At 38.5% G+C, this 18527-nt stretch overlaps 1 protein-coding gene across 37 annotated transcripts in view; it reads right to left on the reverse strand.

Annotated features, from left to right (window-relative positions):
• TCF4 (transcription factor 4) overlaps positions 1-18527 on the reverse strand; it is a 355693-nt gene that overhangs the window by 41738 nt on the left and 295428 nt on the right. For all 37 annotated transcript variants that reach the window (XM_053205724.1, XM_027069021.2, XM_027069028.2 and 34 more), the window contains 3 exons: positions 14095-14200; positions 10229-10362; positions 4496-4628 (listed from right to left, as the gene is read on the reverse strand). In XM_053205724.1, the coding sequence (XP_053061699.1) occupies positions 4496-4628; positions 10229-10362; positions 14095-14200 (373 nt within the window). The remainder of the gene's footprint in view (positions 1-4495; positions 4629-10228; positions 10363-14094; positions 14201-18527) is intronic.

Below are 18527 nucleotides of genomic sequence, written 5' to 3' on the forward strand. Positions count from 1 at the left end.
GAGAAGGAGCTTTTCTAGCACTCTTCCTACACATGAATAAAGACTCAAATAGAGGCTATAATGCACTAATTTTTAGCAGGAGGGATTCCTAGGAATCCAAGGGGGAGGAATTGGGCCCCATGACCATGTGCAGGAAATGGACGAGAAGACTTAAATCAAACTAGTTTATTGTTCTCCGTTGGTGGTCTTTGTAACTAAGATGCCATGTCACTGCTGGATAAAATCCATATTACTCTTATGCTCTGTGCCTGTTCATCACCCAACTGTATTTGAAGGCTCAAGATTCTTACAAAAGACAAAGTGAATATTATGTGACTACTCTAATAATAAAATTACTGTGAAACCAAGTCCTCAAGGGGAAATGGACATACTGTTTCTACTAGAAAAGCCACACACTAAAATGCATCATGTCATACAAACATGTCATTAGGAGTGAATGTTGTAAGCCAGATTAATTTCATGAACCAGATAGATATTCCAGGGTAATCTTTAGCATATGTTGCATTAAATCAATCTTGGTAGTCTGTTCCTTCAACACTGTTTGGTTTGAGGTTTAAAAACATGGGAAGTACCATGCATTAGAAAGCAGGCCAGTTAAAGACTAATGAAACAATAATAGTTATTATAACCATTATGTTAGTTTTATGCCCAATTCCCTCCGAGGGGAAGAGAGTGTGTGTAGCCTCTAACAACCAGGGGTCACACCCTGGGAATGTATACAAATGGTATTTCCCAGTGGGCAGCTGGAGCACTCTTGTCCTTGAGGAGTCTAGAGGACTGTGTTAGAACAGGCAGTGCTCTCAAACCTTTAGATCAAGAAGAGGTATTAGACATTGTAGGTAAGAAGGAAATATGTAAACAGTAAAATATATAAGGCTGCTGTTCTTAGAGATTTCTATCCTCTACAAGCTGGTATCTAATAACTTACTACACTTCCTCTGCGTGCATGCTCACGTGAAGAGGCACTGGACTGGACTGCTTCTGATATACACCCAGCAGCATTACATCCAAAGAGTTTTAGGAACAAGGTTAAAAGGCACTGATGGTGGTAACTGTGGAAGACTCTGGATTTAGCTCCTCTCTAACTGGGGACTGTACCAGTTGAATTACTAAGAGTCCATGCTGTGTCCCGTGCATTATATTCCTATAATTCCAGGAGCTTAATAGGCCCTTCTAATTCACAAATGTCTAAATAATCCCCAGGGTTTGTTGGCAAGGCTTCAGAAGAAAGTAGTGGACTATATGCCACAAGTAAAATAAACTACAATTCACTTGAAAATCTACGGATGAATGTGTCATTAAAAAAAAATCCTGTCATTATAATCTGGGTAAATTTTGTCTTTCTTAAGTATTTCTTAAAAAATGATATTGGGCATTTAAGGGCAAAAGAAAAAACAAGAAACAACGATTACTCTACCAAGTCAAACACAAGCCATCTGAAACCATGGCAAGCATCTTCCATTTTTTAAATGCAGAGGACAGAACCAGGGGCAAAAGGGGCAAAGTGACTCCAGGGGGCTCCCTTCTGAGGGTTCTGAGCTTACATCTCACACCACGTGCATTTTGTTGCTCTAGGGGCAGGTCAGGACATTGACTGACTTCCAGGAAGACACATTATAACGCGAAACTCAGAAGTGGGGCCATGATCTGAACTGAAAAAGCAGCTAGCTTCCTAAGACATCAACGCCATTTATGAAAAGATTGCTTTGCCTTGCACTTTTTTACCAAGAAAACTTGAAAAATGTGATGTCCATGTGTTAGTGCTTGAACCCCATTCTTACGGCATTAGTATTGCTTATAGTCATTTTCTACAGAATCATGTGTGTAATCTCAAACATGTGTCAGGCTATGTGTTCCCTATTTACCAATTATTTAATTAGCTCTGTTTGTTCTTTGAGATACAGGCAATGTAATATTTCTTTATTTCCTGCATTTCAGAATGAGTGAGTATATGCCAAATATTTTCAAAAGTCTACAGATGTATCCTATTAATCCATACTGTTTGTCAGGGAAGTATCACTAACATCAGAAGAGAAATCTTCTCTTCTTGTTATACAGACATGCTGCCTTCCCTGACTTCTACCACACTCTGAAAATCCATCCAAGGCCTAGGAAAATTAAAGTGTGAAGAAACATGAGCCATTTGACAGCATGCAATACTAAGGCTTATTATCATATTTAAATTTTCCTCTGTATTTTAATATAAGAAATTGGAGGACATATTATTTTAAGAAAGAACATTCTAGAATGTTCTCCCTTAACATAATCCTTAAGTAATAACTGCATTTATGCAAGTTAATAAAGGTCTGTTCCTCCAAAAAGCTGAATTACCATGTCTACTTATTTCCTGAAAAGATTATAAAGCTTTCTCACATTCTGCTAATAGATTTTGACAAGTATACCCATGATTACAGAATAATTTATGTAATAAAGTTATTCTTAAAAACCTTTTTCTGGGTTCCAGAAATCTCATGTTTTTCTCTGCAAAATTAAAGCTCTTTTATCATTGCCTAGACCTTCCTTCCACTTAAACAGGGCCCTGTGGTCTATGTACCAAGTTCACTCCCTCCTTAGTATAGAGGTGGGTCCGTCAGGATGCAGTAGTCACCTACTGCTCCACGCTGTCCAGACCAGATGAAGAAGGAGAGCAGACATTCCTTTTCATCCACACGCTAATGATGAGTCAACCATCTTAAGTAAAGCAAATCTCATTCCCACTGAGACTTGTGGCCATGCTGACCACAGCTCATGGAAAATGATTATTCCATCTCATAACATCTCTTTCTTCCCAAGTTGCGGTGCCTCTCTCCCAGAAAGGCTGTTTTGTCAATCAACAAAATTTTTTTCAGACAGTGCCTGAGTATGTTTTCCTCAACTCAAGCTTTTGCTCCACCTTTATACCTTCCTAAAAAAGAAAATTACTCAAACCACAAGTAGACAGGAAATCTGCCGTGTAAGAGGATGAATGACCGGTCATCCTTCTTTATAACTAGACCTCATGACTGTAGAGAGGGGCTTTCCATTTGTCAAACCACATTGAAGTGAAATATGCTTTCCTCACTCTTTCAGTTCTGCACTTCTTTCTTTCTTCTTGTTTTTCAAATCTGCCAAAACTGCATTGATAGCTAACCCAACTTCCCCATGTGACCTCTGTCCATAGCTCTCCAAGGTCAAACTGATGCAACACACTTGTAGAAGCTTTGTTATGAAAAGCTACAAAAATGGAAACTCTTATAAATTTGTTTCTTAGTGCGACATGATAGCGAAGGGCTGCTAGGTGGTTAGTCTCAAGTGTGAAATACATTATTGAATAAGCAGGGAGTGTATTATTTAGGCAGAATTATATCTGCAACATTTCAAAGTACATCTCTTCCCTTTCATCAAAAACACTCCCACATAAGTGATTCACACCACTTTCCCAAGTCCTATGGACTCTCTGAAGAAAATGAAAAACTGCAAAGAGCTAAGGGGAATAAACGGCAGGATTATTCTGCCACACATTCTTCTCTCGAAAATGAACAGTTTATGTTCTCATCAGCGACCCACTAGAAGTGATCTTGAGGCCAAGCAGGGTGTGAGTGTGAGCTAGTACCAGAGCAGTGGCAACCAGGGAAGTCTGAGGTTTTAGGAGACCCTGAAGCACCAGGCTGGCCTGCTCCTCGGAATGGCGGAGTCGTTGAGTTGTTGAAGGTGCATCTGGAAAGGGGTGGCTGCCTCCTCCCCAGCCTGGGACTCTTTCCTCCAGGGACAACTGGACACCTGCCTAGCTCCTCCCTCCAGGGGACAGCGCCGGTGGAGGAATCCTTTGTCCAGAGAGACAATCACAATGGACATCAGGAAAAACCAGGGATGACGGCTGAGTTCTTTTGGCAGCAGCGCTCTGCTTGGCCTCAACTTCTTAGTAAATCTGCTTGAGAGAAAGCAGTAAATGCCTTCTGGCCCACTGATGCCCAGGTGTCTCCTCTCCAGTAAGGGAGCAAACACTTCGTTTCCTCTGAAGGACTCCACAATGCCACATTCTCTAGGAGGTGAAGCCTTATTAATAATCTCCTGTGAATTTCATAGGAGCTAGTCTTCAGATGTCATGGGTAAGAGCCTAGCACGGTGACTGGGGCTTGGGAAGTGGTCAATAACTACTATTAGGAGCTAACCTGCCCTCTATCTCATTAGTCTTCGGCGGTTTGTCTTATAAACATTCATTTTGCTCACCGTTTGGGAATGTGAGAAGCAAGGTAGTTTGGATCTACTGAAAGCCTTGTTCAATCTAATACCTCACAATGAACAAAGTAGCCAAATTTCAGTTTCTTATGACAAAAAAAAAGTGATTATAGACAAGCCAATGCCTATTTCTGTTCAGTTCATGTATTTTCATTCAGTTACGTGACAGATATTCATTGCCTGATTGCCGTTTGATGACGAGGAGAAAAAAGAGGTCCTATATTATTAAGCCGTGACATTGACTGTCGGCGTCAGAATCGACATTTCCATGACTCACCCATTATACTGTCTGTCCCGTTGGCAGGAGGCGTACAGGAAGAGGTGCTGTAATGGTTTGTGCCACTACGATGGAAAGTGGACATCGGAGGAAGACTGGAATTGATGTCTGCTGAGGAGTGTGATGGATAGCTCTATAGCAGGAAGCAGAAAAAAGAGACCATATTCAACCATAAAATACTTAATGGGTTAGGTTTCTAATACTTCTTTCAGAACTCTTCATTTTGCAGGAGATAGCTCTTAGAATTTCAAAATATCCAAGAGTATATTTGACAGCTTTCATTTTTCAAAGAATAAAATGCAAAGACACATAGTTATTTGGGTTTGCATCGAATGTAGAAGAATACAATGGCAATACAGGACAGTGAGAAATGATTATAGTCTCTGAATCTAAAAATTACTGCTTAAAAGTATCTCTGAGATTTCAGCAATGTAAAAGACTGTTTCTACTATTAATTTTTTTGTATGAACTACTGATCAAGTAAGAAAGATTCCATGGTACAATGAATAAAACAATATCATGACCCATGGGGTTGACATTACACTTCATCCTGAACTTCTCGACACTAAATGGTGAAAACAGTCAGCCTCAAATCCTCTTCCTGCAAAACTGGATCACCTTCCTGAATTCTAGTGAGAACAAAATGGTAAATGAAAAAATTTTAAAAGTACCAATGATTAAATACCTTTATAAATATCAGTATGTAAAACAAATCAATGACTCTATTGAATTAAATTGGAATGAACAAACCGAGAAGGACTGATTTGATTTGAGTTCTTTCTTTCCATGTTCTCCTCATTAGCAATCTACCAGATAGCTGACTATGAAAAAGGCATATCTTTACAGAATCATTTGTTTTAAGTTTGGCTTTAAGTTCAATTATTATCCTAATTGTCCAATAAGCTGCTTTTCTTGGGGCATATCACAGAGCCTGTAAAGAAGCAAATTTGTTGCTACTGATCGATCTGCTGGGGAGTGAGCAGATCACTAACAGGGACATGGTTATTTACAAAAATACATCAAGCTATTTCCTTTTTCAAGATAAAAAAGTACCCTGGAAAGTCACTCTCATAGGTATCTGAATGTGTTACAGACCTGTAAAGGAAAACTATTTTGGGTACAATACACTTTTTTTCTTATATGTAATATATTAATCAGCTATGGATTTTTATTACATCATTAGTAGAGATTCTATTAAAATTAGAGATTGAAAATGATGCTAAAAGTCAGGGGTGCTTAAAGCCCAGGCATTTATTCATAGGAGTAAAACCCTGGTGTCTTGGTACTTCTGTATTAATTTTGTGAGGCTCATCTTGGGTTCTAGCTCTTCCTTTAGCATTCCTAACTTCCAACTCTTGCATGATCTCTTTTCTCTGAATCCCTAATGCACTCACAGTCTGCGCTGTGCCATTTAACACTTAATTATATGCTGCCTTTCATTGCTTTCTGTTTCAAGTGCATTCCCACCTATACTGTGAACTTCTTAAGAGGAGGGAATACAGCTTATACCTGTGCATCCGATAGCTCATGGCTGAGTGCTGACCACATAATTACCTTATACACTCAATGAACATATGGTTATCGGTTGGCATTTAATAAATAGTGGACTGAAATACTACTCATTTGAGAGAGAACTAAACAGTCTAGAAAATGAGCCTATGTTAGATCTGCCAATGACATGGTGGGTGTCCTTGAAAATATTATCTCTACATACATATTAACTCTACATAAAATAGTCCAACTGAAAGGTCAACTTCAGTGAAAAGGTTGAGATGATACCTTCACCTTTCCAAGTTCCCAAGAAAATCTTTTAAACTTTTTAATTTTATGGAACTCTTTGCTTGACCCCAAAATTCCTTAGGCCACCTGTTAAGCTCATTTCTACTTGCTGCTTACAAAATATCCCAAGTAGTCCATGAAATTTTCTCTGAATAACAATACAATGGGCCCGTTCCACAGTACATCTAACCCAAAAGACTGGGGAAGTCACAGAACATAAACTTACAACAACTATCTCTGCTCGAGAGCTAAATACTGTAATAAAGTAGACAAAAAGAAAATGAACATAGAAGGAGGAAACTGAAAGAAAGAGGTGGTTTGCCTTCATTTCCACACAGTGGTATTCCATGCTGAATTTCTGAAGAATAGAGAAGCTTTACAAATCAGTCCCAGATATGCAAAAATGAAAACAGTGGAAAAGAATTTTGAAAAATATTTAAATGAGTATATAATCACAGGGTGAAGCAGGAAGAAGATTATCACATCAGGGAAAATTTCTACACACTTTTAACCTGGCGTAAAATCGGCACTAATTCAAGATTTAACAGACAGAGGGTTAATCCTGTGTTTAGAGAATGACAGAAAAAGTCCCACCCCATAGGTTTTAATGGGGAAACCAACGCAATCCACGTAGAGTATTTAGGGACCATCGATGACAGGTGCCCTCAACCTCTCTTACTCCAGCTATTGATGCCATCTGCCCTGCTTGCTATGCATGGAAAGGGGAGACTGAAAAAGAGCTACGGCTTTACATGCCTACTATTTAATTATGTTTACTTATGATACCCAATTAATTATAGCATATTTGGAGCCTTCTGACAAAGTACTGAAAATATTTCTATTAGTGATGTTTTTAGCAACTTATGGGATGACAATTCAAAGATTAGAAAATAAGTGGTGGCACATACAAAGAATAAAATCCTGCTTTGGGCTAAGGCAAGGTTTCACAATGTTGGCACCATTAATCTTTTGTGCCAGATAATTCTTTGTTGTGGGAGGCTCTCCTATGCATTGTAGTATGTTTCCCAGCATCCCTGGCTTCTATCTGCTAGATTTCCTGTATCACCTACTCCCCAGTCATAATATCCATGAACATCTTCGGACACTTCCAAATGTTCCCTGAGGGGGTCAAATCACACCTGGTTGAGAATCACTGGGGTAAGGGTTTATGTTACAAAAAATAAAAGAACTTGTCTTTTATAATACACTTCCAGGCTCCTAGGACTATTTCACTGTGGCGCAAAGACCATGCCTAAACCATGCCAGACAGAGGACTCTATTCTATTTCTAAACAGAACTCGGCCAAGTCACTCCAAACTTAAATCTGCAACAACCCATTCCAAAGCTTAACCACAAACTCCATTCTTCTGAGTGATTCTGTATGTACCTCTGTAACATAGTAGAGATTAGCTGTGGGATTGCGTTGTAGAGGCTAAAACCATAAAGGGGATTGGAAGAATCAAGCTTGGGGTCTTGACGGGGTCTCTACGACCGAAATGTGTGGAGTTTAGGCTCTACACATCCTATTACAGCATGGTATAAAGAGATGAAGACAGTAACATTTCTAAAGTGTTGTATCTTTACAGACAATACGAGTTTGGCCCAATTATGCCCCCAAATCTCTTCTTTTCCTCACACAATGCCTTTGTTCTGCATGAGACTGGCCAAAGCTACAGGCAAAAATTGTGAGGAATTACCATTATTTTCAAGTGAAAAGTCACTAAGTGCCTACTGCATACTCACATTTTTCTTAATCAGTGTCAGATTTCTGAAAGGCATTTCAATGAGAGATTTTCAAATGGTTGAATACTGAAATTACAATGATTACTAGATATAATAATCCAACAGTTTCCCTACCAGTGAGAAAATTCATTAGGATACATTACCAGAGACCTAATTCATTTACCATTAAAAAAAAAAAACCTTATATCTCTAAGAACTGCTAAATAATCATGTTTAAGAATGAAAACTCTGGGTTCTATGACAGATAAATGACATTACAAAGATAGCATCTGATATAACCTGTTGGTCTACTCCTTCAAATAATCTTTCTTCCTGGGTTGATAATATTGTTTTGGTTTTAAGGTTTCCAACAAATTTTTTTTCTAAAAGGAATGTAGTTGGTTTCCTTTTTAAAATTACACTTTTTATGCATTTGAGCATTTTTTAAAGATACCTCCGCCCATGCAGTGAATTCGGGATAAAATCAAACCACCTACATCAAAATTCTACAGCATGACAGTAAAAGAAGAAAAGAAAGAAAGAAAGAAAGAAAGAAAGAAAGAAAGAGAAGGAAAGAAGGAAGGAAAATATCAAATGGACAACTCTTAGAAGAACTGACATTCCATGTTATGTTAGTTAATACTGCCAAATCTTTTATTTGTAATCAAAATTTTCCTTGCTCACAGGACACATGAAGTTTTGGTCACGAGTTCCTTAGAGAAGTGGAAAATGATGATGGGAAATAAGGATGTTGGCCAAGAAGAAATTCTAGTATAGTAATAGTTGATATTTCTTTAAGTGTTTGTTCTAATACCTGAAAGGAGGGGAGAAAAGATGAAATTTGCAAATTATTTGCTATTTACTGAAGATGTGCTAAAATTTGAGAGAGTTTGATTTATAGATGATATAAACTTGGCAGATGATATCAAAAGGCCAATTCCATCTCCATCATGTGCCTCTCCTCAACAGATAGGCTAACTGACCACAGTGTCTCTATCACTAGGACTAACTACAGAGGTATTTTCAAAGATATCAGAAACTGTAACTTCTGGAATGTTTTTATGTTGTCAGAATAGTATAGAAGTTACCTTTTCTATATCTCTAATGGTTAAGCAAAAGAGAGGACAGACGACAGAAATCCAGAAAGTACTATTTCTTATAGCAGAACAGAGAAAGACACATGAATCTCGTGTTAGGAGAAGAGAAAGGGGCAATTTCAAGACGAAGAGTAGTGACACAGGTACCAGGAAGGATCACTGGATAGGCCACATCCTTTTTGTATCTGTAGGATTACAGCTTCATACATTTTTAAAGCTATATTACTGCCCAAGGGGCTCAGTCCCCACCTTAATTGCATCTCAAACCTAACTCATGATCTAGAAGCAGTCTTTCCTCCACATAATGATAGACTTAAGTTCATGAGTGGATTCTGGGCTGTGGGAGTTTTTGAGGCTAGAAAAGATCAGATGATCAGATGAACGCTGCTTCCTTCAAGATAAAGCACCACATTAGGATGGATGAGTGTAGGCAATGGGTGGAGTGGCCACTCCGGTAATGAAAACAAGGTAACATTCTACAGCTCAGCACTTTTCAACTGAGTAAGGCAAGGGAGCATCAGGGGGAGGTTGGGGAGTATGGAGTTCAATAGCTAAGCTACTGAACATTGGGAATCTGATCTATACGGAAACCCCATGGTTGCTGTTTCTAGTGGACTGTATGGGAAACAGGAACTCTTTCCTCTGGGTGTGGCACCAAGGGTCAAAGCTGTCACCAGGGACAGAAGCCGGAAAGAGGAAGTGGAAAAGCCCATGGGAGATACAGGTCACCTACTCTCAGTCTACTGACTGTCACCCTGCCCCCTGCAGTATATTCTTCAAAACTACAGACAGCAAATAAAAAAAAATAAATAAGTAAAAGGATCCACCATAGCTGAAATTCTGCAACTCAAATACACTGTGTCTGTATGTGCCAAAGGAGCCTAACACTGTCGTCAAGAAAGCACAGAATAAGACACAATGAACAGAAGAACAATAGCAAAGAGAATCCAGAAAGGGCTTACAAAGGTGTTCTGATTTAGGTAGGTCTTTGATCACAGACACAACATAAGAATGATGGGTGTATACCACTTTTACTTTCATTTACAGAGTCCTTGTGTGCACGCATGGAAAGACAGAGGATGAGATTTCAGAAACTAGCTGTGTTGTGTCCAGAATCATGTAAATCTGCCCTTACCAAACGTTCGTGTGGATGCAGGCTACAGTAGCTGCTAGACTGTGGAATATGAGAAGAATTGCCCAACATTCCTCCGTAGCCAGGCTGATTCATCCCACTGGAGGAGCTCCAAGGGTCACTGCTGTGATGGCCATCTGTAAAAGACAAAGAACACCATGACTTTTCTGAGGCATTCAGCCTTGCCTCACAGAATAGGGTTTTTTCATATACTTGAAAATGGCTGCCTGTTGTGTATAGGTCTTTGTGCTGTTTCACTGATTACATCAGAAGACAGTCAGCCTCATTTTTTCCCAAGTGGTTCTATATCGCCAAACAAATGTAAATATTTACCATAGGCAGTGTTCTTAGTAAAAATTCAGCTATAAAAGAACAACGCAATACATTTCTATGTAGAGTTATGTCAAGTCTGCAAGGTAAACAATACTAAAGAAAACATTTCTTAGAAGTCCCCTGACCTCTTTTTCTACAAAAACTAAAAGTGAAATTGTGCCTAAATTTCATGGTAAAAATAAAATTCTCGACACATTACAGAGTTGATAAGTTCACAAGTTTTAAAAGCATACAAAGAAATAAGTAATAATGAAAAAGAACATCTCAGACTTAAGAGATCAGATTTCTTTCTCGTAACATACATAGAATTAATGTTGAAATTGCATTGTGACTTAAAGGGAGCAGGATTCTCAGATACACAGTTCTGAAATTTCTTTTGGCACATAGTTCTATAGCTATCTTAAGCTTCAGTAGCCATTGAAAGGGTACACACCTATCATAAGTTAAATATTATGCTACAGACAATTTTGAGAGGTTCTGGATTTTATAAAACCGTAAGTTAAATAGAGGTTTAAAATGATACGGTCATTATATGAAGTACCTTTCAACATTAAGTTAATTTTTTGTTAACACCATATCAAAAACATTTTTATAGATTCTTTTTCTTTTCTGGGTCTACTGGCCTAGAGGTTATTACTAGAGGTCACTGATGTTTGGCTGGGTTTCTCAGATGAAGGTGGTCGGTGGGGGTTGGGGGGGTGGAAATCTATGTGGTTGCTGAATTCAAAGTTTCCCTTCTTCTAATAGTTTAACTAAAATTATTGAACATCAGCTGAATGTGGGACCATCAGCTAGGTCACAGCATGGCCTGTTCTGCCTCCTTGAAAATAAGATTATTTTAACATCTGTATGTGTTGTCTAATAAAAACCTTTTGCAAATTTAAGCAATACATGAGTTAAATCTGCCACCATACACCACAAAGCTCTCTTTCACTGAGATTTTAAACGCAGAAATTAGAATCCCAAAAACTGGAATAGTTTAAGGACAGGGAGGAATGATCAATAGACTTCTTAAAAAAAAATCATGTCAGGGCGCCTGGGTGGCGCAGTCGGTTAAGCGTCCGACTTCAGCCAGGTCACGATCTCACGGTCCGTGAGTTCGAGCCCCGCATCAGGCTCTGGGCTGATGGCTCAGAGCCTGGAGACTGTTTCCGATTCTGTGTCTCCCTCTCTCTCTGCCCCTCCCCTGTTCATGCTCTGTCTCTCTCTGTCCCCCCCCAAAAAAAATAAATAAAACGTTGAAAAAAAAATTAAAAAAAAATCATGTCTGTGATTTTGACAACTCAGGAGTTTTAATTAGAGGGTGGAAGTTCAAGCGAAAAATGAGAGGTCACATAGTAGTGAGTTTGAGATATGCTCCTGCCAGTCTCTAAATATCTTTCACCTGCACTGTATGTGTCTTTAAGCCCTGAATCCTCAGGGCACCATATGCCCCCCTCACTGCAGGAACCGGATGGGATACTGTTTCTGCGATGATAATGTGAAAACACAGGACTTTCAAAAAGTTATTATTCATGTACTGAAGACTTAGCCTTCAGACAGTGGAAGTTTAGATGTCACCTTAAATTCAAATATGAAGTTAAGGCCCTAACATTTCAAATAGATGGCATCCATGACAAATAAATTGAGAATGTGTATCACTGAACAAGAGTCTCCTGAAACATTCTGACAACATGATGCGGTATACGGAAATACATTTAGGATCTGTTAACACACAACACTCTGCTTAGTGCAGTCTTATAAAAATACATACTTTACATAAATTATGCTTTTCACAGTAAATTAATATTTATCACATCCCATGATCTGGCATAATGTTTTTTGGAAAGAATAGAATTAGATGTGTGCAAATTAATTGTGCTCATCATAAATGTCAACTTTTTTTTTTTTTGCTTTCTTGGGCATTCATATGCAGAAAAGCCAAGTTTGTTCCCCGTATTTTGCGTGGTCTGCTATCCAGAAGAGCCTGCTGTTTTAATCTATCTGACCTCCCATGCGGTGTGCAGTCTATGCAAGCACCTTCCTGAAGGCAGACAGAAGAAATCTATCCTGCCAATTTTCTCGGTGAAAAACTGCTTTGAGTGATGAATCACTACAAGCACCAGTGGTATGGTTTCTCCGGTGGGTCATAAAAGAGGGGAGCTGATGCCTAAGTGGCTGCTTGTTTACAGCAAACGGGGATAAGGCTTTTGTCATGGCAGAGGACACACTGAAATGACATACCCTGTGTCCCTTGGTGAGTTACACCTAGGACAGGTCACAAAGATAAAGGACCCTTCTGAACACGAGCTCTATTATGTGTGGAACAAATTCTCTCCAATCCTAAGAGACCCATTCAATTCAATTTCATAGATTTTCCATGGAATTTCACATGTGAACTCACAACCTAAAACAAGCTAACACTCTGAAGGACAAGAAAATAAAGCCCTTTGAATCAGAATGATTTTGAGTGTGTCCACTGCAAGCTAAGTGAGACACTTAGCTGCCCCCCCTTGGTCTCACTGCTCCAAGGGCGCTCCCCTTCCCATGATATGGCCCTTCCCAGAGTAGCATGGAAAGGAAATCCCACGGCCCTTTGCCAAGGCACACTCAAAAAAGGTTTTTACACCCAGGCAGGAAGAGTTAAAAGTTCTGCATACAGGTACAAGAGTTCTTGGCAAACTCCATGTCTAAATTTCAGAGCATTAACTTGGCAACAAGATCATCACATTTTGACAACAAGTGTCACAGGCTTACTGGGGACAAAGCCTTAGGTGCATCTCTGGACAGTCTATTCTTACAGGCAGGTGCTGTCACTCTAACCACGTCGGTCTTTTCCAAGCAGCAGTGGCGACAGTATAAGCTCAGGGGGCACATATCCATGTACAGTTAATTCAATATACTGCACAACTGAAAGTAAATATACTTTATCTACTGTGAAACTGTAATTTTCTAAAACTGTCTGGGAAAAAAGCTGGGTCTTTTACCCAAAATCAATTTGCAATGTTGGGATGGAGCTTTCACTGTGGAATGAAATCATACTCCAGTCTTCAGATAGGTTTGCTTCACCTTAAATGGGACTCTTGTTCTTACCTATAAATTAATAAGTGGCTGAAATTTTTATATGAAGTTATACATAAGGACAATTTGTTCCCAGCTGGCTACATCCAGGATGCTCAAAATACACACTGAACCAAAACACTTCCAAAAATACACATACGTTCTTCTTGGGGGAGTGAAGACGCTGAAATGATCCATCAGGAAGACCATCCCCGTCAAAGCATCAGTTCTAAGTGAAGCCAAACAGTTTTATCTAAACTCATCATTGCTCAAGGGGATTTAACTTAAAAAAATAAGTCTTAGTAGAGTTTTAATTAATTGATTCATTTTTAACGAATTCAATTCCTAAGAAGAGCATAGCCTTCAATATTCTCTGCTTGCCTAGTATTCCATTTTCTTGAGGATCCGTTCAGCAGTCTTTTGCCCCATGCATGACCTGAGAAGACCTGGGGAGATTCTGCCCAGTGGATTTCCCCGCAGAAGAGGCAGCATCTTACCCTGCATGAAGAAGGAGCTAGGGAAAGTGCTGGCTGCTGGTTTCGAGGAAGGGTAGCCTGGCGAGTCCCTATTGTAGTCGGCAGTGCTTGCTGATGGAGCATAGACCTGAGGAAGGAGAGACAATTTAGTTTTCCTTGCTGCATTGAACAAAGCACCTCAAGGTCCATTACTTGAGAAGGAGCAGGCACTAAATGCTAAATTTCTATCATGTCCATCCCAGATCTGTCAAACCCTAGAACACTACCCCTTCCAGAATACAGAAAAACCATCACCACCACCACCACCAACAAATGCTGAGTATATTTGTGTGACTGGAAAACCGGGGGGTGGGAGGGGTGGATATTTTCCAGTCGTAGGCAAGAATACCGCAAACTATGTCTTGTTAAATGTATTATATAATGCCCACAGGGCTGTCCTGTCCAAGCATCCTTTTTTTTTTTTTGTTTGTTTTTAAACATAGACAGCCTCTGAGCACATGAAAGGTGAAAACAGAAGGGCATGCGTCAAGCCTCTTCCTTTTACTTGAACTTTGAATTAAAATTTTTACTTCTGAGAGAAAGAGACAGAGACCCAGAAAACGAATACACTATCCAGACCACAGAAAGTGACAAATACATCTTGGAATATTAAATTCCCATAGTGTCAGCTTTTTGCAGAGCTGCATGAAAAAAGACCATTAAAAGCCCAGATCTACATAGACCACCAACAATCAGCATGTACACAGGAAGAGGGGGGAGCACTCCTTTACAGCTCTTATTATATTTGTGTGTGCAATAAACTTAAAAAAAGTGTGCCAAAATCCTAATTTACTGAACATTCGTTTACTAATACTCATGAGAGTTGGAGAACCAGTCCTTTATAAAAATAGCCTGTGTATTTTCTTGTTTAGGTTTCCTTTAAAGAAGAGAGCATAGTGGAAAAGCATAAATTCATAAGGTATAGTTTAACTTTAATTGGTTCCCCCCTTGCCTTTTCTGCTAAATATAATTTTTTTAAATCCCTATTTTCTTTTGCTCCAAAAGTTCCTCTCTCCAGATGGTCGGAGAGACTGAAACACTGTCATCCTCTTGATGAAAATGGATACCTTCCTGCCTCCATTTTGAAGCAGGCAGAGGCTCACAAAATTGGCAGAGAGCCTGCAGTGATATTCACAGGTCACAGCAAAAGAAAGAGAAATTCACCAATAAAAAGGCAACTGCAGAGTTACCAAAAAATACTCCCATTTTTTTACAGTGCACATCGAATAAACACCCTAAGAAAAATTATATAATTGCTCTCAGAACACCGTGAATCACAACTAAGCATTAATACAAGGTTTAGGATTTCACAAAGGATAGGTCCGCAGAGACAGATGTGGCAAAATATGCATACACATACATACATCAAATAAATGCTACATATGCCCCACAGTGCCCTTGAAAATTGGGAGGTCCTGGAGATGGGACAAAACAAAAACAAACCAGAAAAACCTAGGCATGCTTTAGAAAACAAGGAATTTTCCTAAGTCATAGAGGGATATAAGCCCCATATTACATGGGCTATACTTCACTTTATTTTTTAGTTCTCCTCACATTTTAAATATATAAATGTCTATTTCCTTCTATTTCCACAGAGCTTACAAAAAGGAAGAAATCTTCTCAATTATCTCTAAGAGACAAAGAATAAACCTTAACCCAGGAACCCCCAAACAAATCAATACCCTAAAGTTCTGTCAAGCGAAACCCAGCATTTTCTTGGGAACTATACAACTAATAAACCGTTTGGGAAATGCTACTGAATGTATTTAGAGGAGGTCTTGAGAGTAGGATAACAAGATGAAGGAAACCTTACTATCTAGAGAAAGGGGAAACTGAAAATCAGATCGCCTCTGTGATATTATCTACAGTACAGGCTGTTAGCCGGACAGCTGTTTGGCCATTGGTATTAATACAAGCTAAGTGTACTACGTATCACCCCAAGTTTCAGAAATTAATGTATGTACTGTAGAAGTGAAAATAAACTGTGACCCACATTATTAAACCATCTTGTATTTGAAAACAATTGAAATAAGTTCTTCTAGGATTATATAGTTTAATTTTAATTATATTCTACTACATTAACTTTAAACATGTCATGTATATTATTAAGTCAACACCATGTGATGGCACCTAACAAGTTTCACCTTTTTTCCCGATTTGGGCAGAATTGGTTGATATTTCTTCTGGGAGATAAGGACATATCTTTGGTAATTCTACTCATGTATAAGGAGGCTACTTGGACTATGAATTATGATCGAGTTCAAAGATCTAAGAATAAGATCATTTATTCAAAATTCTTAAGTACTGCCTGCATAAACAAGGGGCAGGCAGAGAGGGAGACAGAGAATCCCAAACAGGCACTGTCAGCACAGAGCCTGATGCGGGTCTCGAACTCATGAACTGTGAGATCAAGACCTGAACCAAAATCAAGAGTCAGACACTTAACCGACTGAGCCACCCAGGCACCCCAAGACTCTTCATATAAGATGAAAATCTTATTAACAAGAAATGGACCATTGTTTATGGTAAAAAGGCATCTTTCCCACTTCAAATGACCTTTAAGGTAAAGTGCCCTATAGAACTGTTTATATAAATACACCTTGCACAGAACTATTGTACTTTTTTTTCAAAGACTTTATTTTTAAGTAATCTCTACACCCAACATGGGGCTCGAACTCACAACCCCAAGATTAAGAGTCACATGCTCTGCTGACTGAGCCAGCCAAGCACACCTATACTTTTATTTAGTTCAGCTCCCCTCCTCCATTTTAATGATAAGAAATTTGAAAATGGAATGGTCAAAGCAACCGCTCAAGATCTGCAATTTGCCCTACATGCTGTGCACAGCTATCAGTGGCACTTTATTTTAGGTTAGTTTCTTTAAAAATAGTGGTAGAGGTGTAAGATGATATTTATGAAAACAGATTGATCATAATGCTCATACTTCAATTTATCCTAAATATTTTCATCTTTAGTAACCTGGATGACCAGGAAGCTGCTTCATTATTTTTACTTCAGTCAACTATTTTGCCAATTTCTCAATCAAAAGACTTCAAGGTATGGGTTTCAATAATGTATTTAATAGAGACACTAAATTCAATAAGAAAAGCTCACATACAACTGATTTTAATTATGCTATTTTAGGTAACTAGAAAGAGGATTTGTTAACTAAATATATATATATATATATATATATATATATATATATATATATTTAATATAACAGAACAATGCCAAACGTCCCAGATACCTTCAAATAGTTAGAATCATTTTAGTGACTAACACCAAAAAATCAGTCCAATGAAAAATGAAATAAAAATCCCAAACTCTAGTTCAGTATATTGAAGTGACCCTATCTATGAAACATCAGAAAAGTCTAACGAGAAACAAAAATCTACACTTAGTTTTTCTCTGATAAGGCCGCTTAGATCAAGGTGACTTTTGGCATTCTGATTCCTTCCACAAGAGTTACCAAAGAAGTGTGAAATTTCGGTTGCAAAATTGGAAATGGGAAACTTGGCCCAAAGCTCATAGGCTGCAGCTCTTTTAGTGAACTATCTGTTGAATTAAAGCTTCATGGCAAACTAGTGGCAAAGTATAGTTTATGTTCAAATTTAGCACCATTATGTTTTCTCTTACATTTCTGAATTTAAAACAAAACCATGCATATAGAAATCTGAGTTTAACAAATCTCTCTAGATAACACTAACCCCTGCACTGATAAAAATAAAAAAAACATTTTCATACTATGTATTTGGTTTTTGTTGTACTTTGAGAAGTATTACTATATTATATTAGCAGTTCCATCCAATGTTCCTGGTTATCCTTTGCTCAGTCATCAAAGAGATAATACAGTACCTTCTTTTAAATAGAACGTTTGCCTATTAGAAAAGAAAACCAATCCCTCCCCCTCCCCAATCAACCCTCAGTTTGTTCTCCACATTCAAGAGTCTCTAATGGTTGGCCTCCCTCTCTGTTTGAAACTATTTTTTCCCCTTCCCTTCCCCCATGGGTGATGGGCATTGAGGAGGGCACTTACTGGGATGATCACTGGGTGTTGTATGTAAGTGATGAATCACGGGAATCTATCCCCAAAACCAAGAGCATGCTGTTTACACTGTATGTTAGCTAACTTGACAATAAATTAAAAAATAAAATAAAATCTTCCATTGTAGAAAGAGGGGGAAAAAAGTTAAATTTGGATTTCTTTCTTTTTCACTCTGCTCTGTAGCTTCCTCAGTGGTTAGGCCACAAATTTACTAGCTTTATGCCATTGAAAAGTTGAGTAATAGTGCTGCTATTATGTTGATTATCTGAACAAATGTGACTTAGGAACATTAAGCCACCTTTTCTACATTACCAATCAACTAACTGGTAAAGGCAGGATTTAAGTGGGTCATCAGTCCATATTCTTT

The sequence above is a fragment of the Acinonyx jubatus genome, chromosome D3 (genome assembly GCF_027475565.1).
Source record: "Acinonyx jubatus isolate Ajub_Pintada_27869175 chromosome D3, VMU_Ajub_asm_v1.0, whole genome shotgun sequence".
Lineage (NCBI taxonomy): Eukaryota > Metazoa > Chordata > Mammalia > Carnivora > Felidae > Acinonyx > Acinonyx jubatus.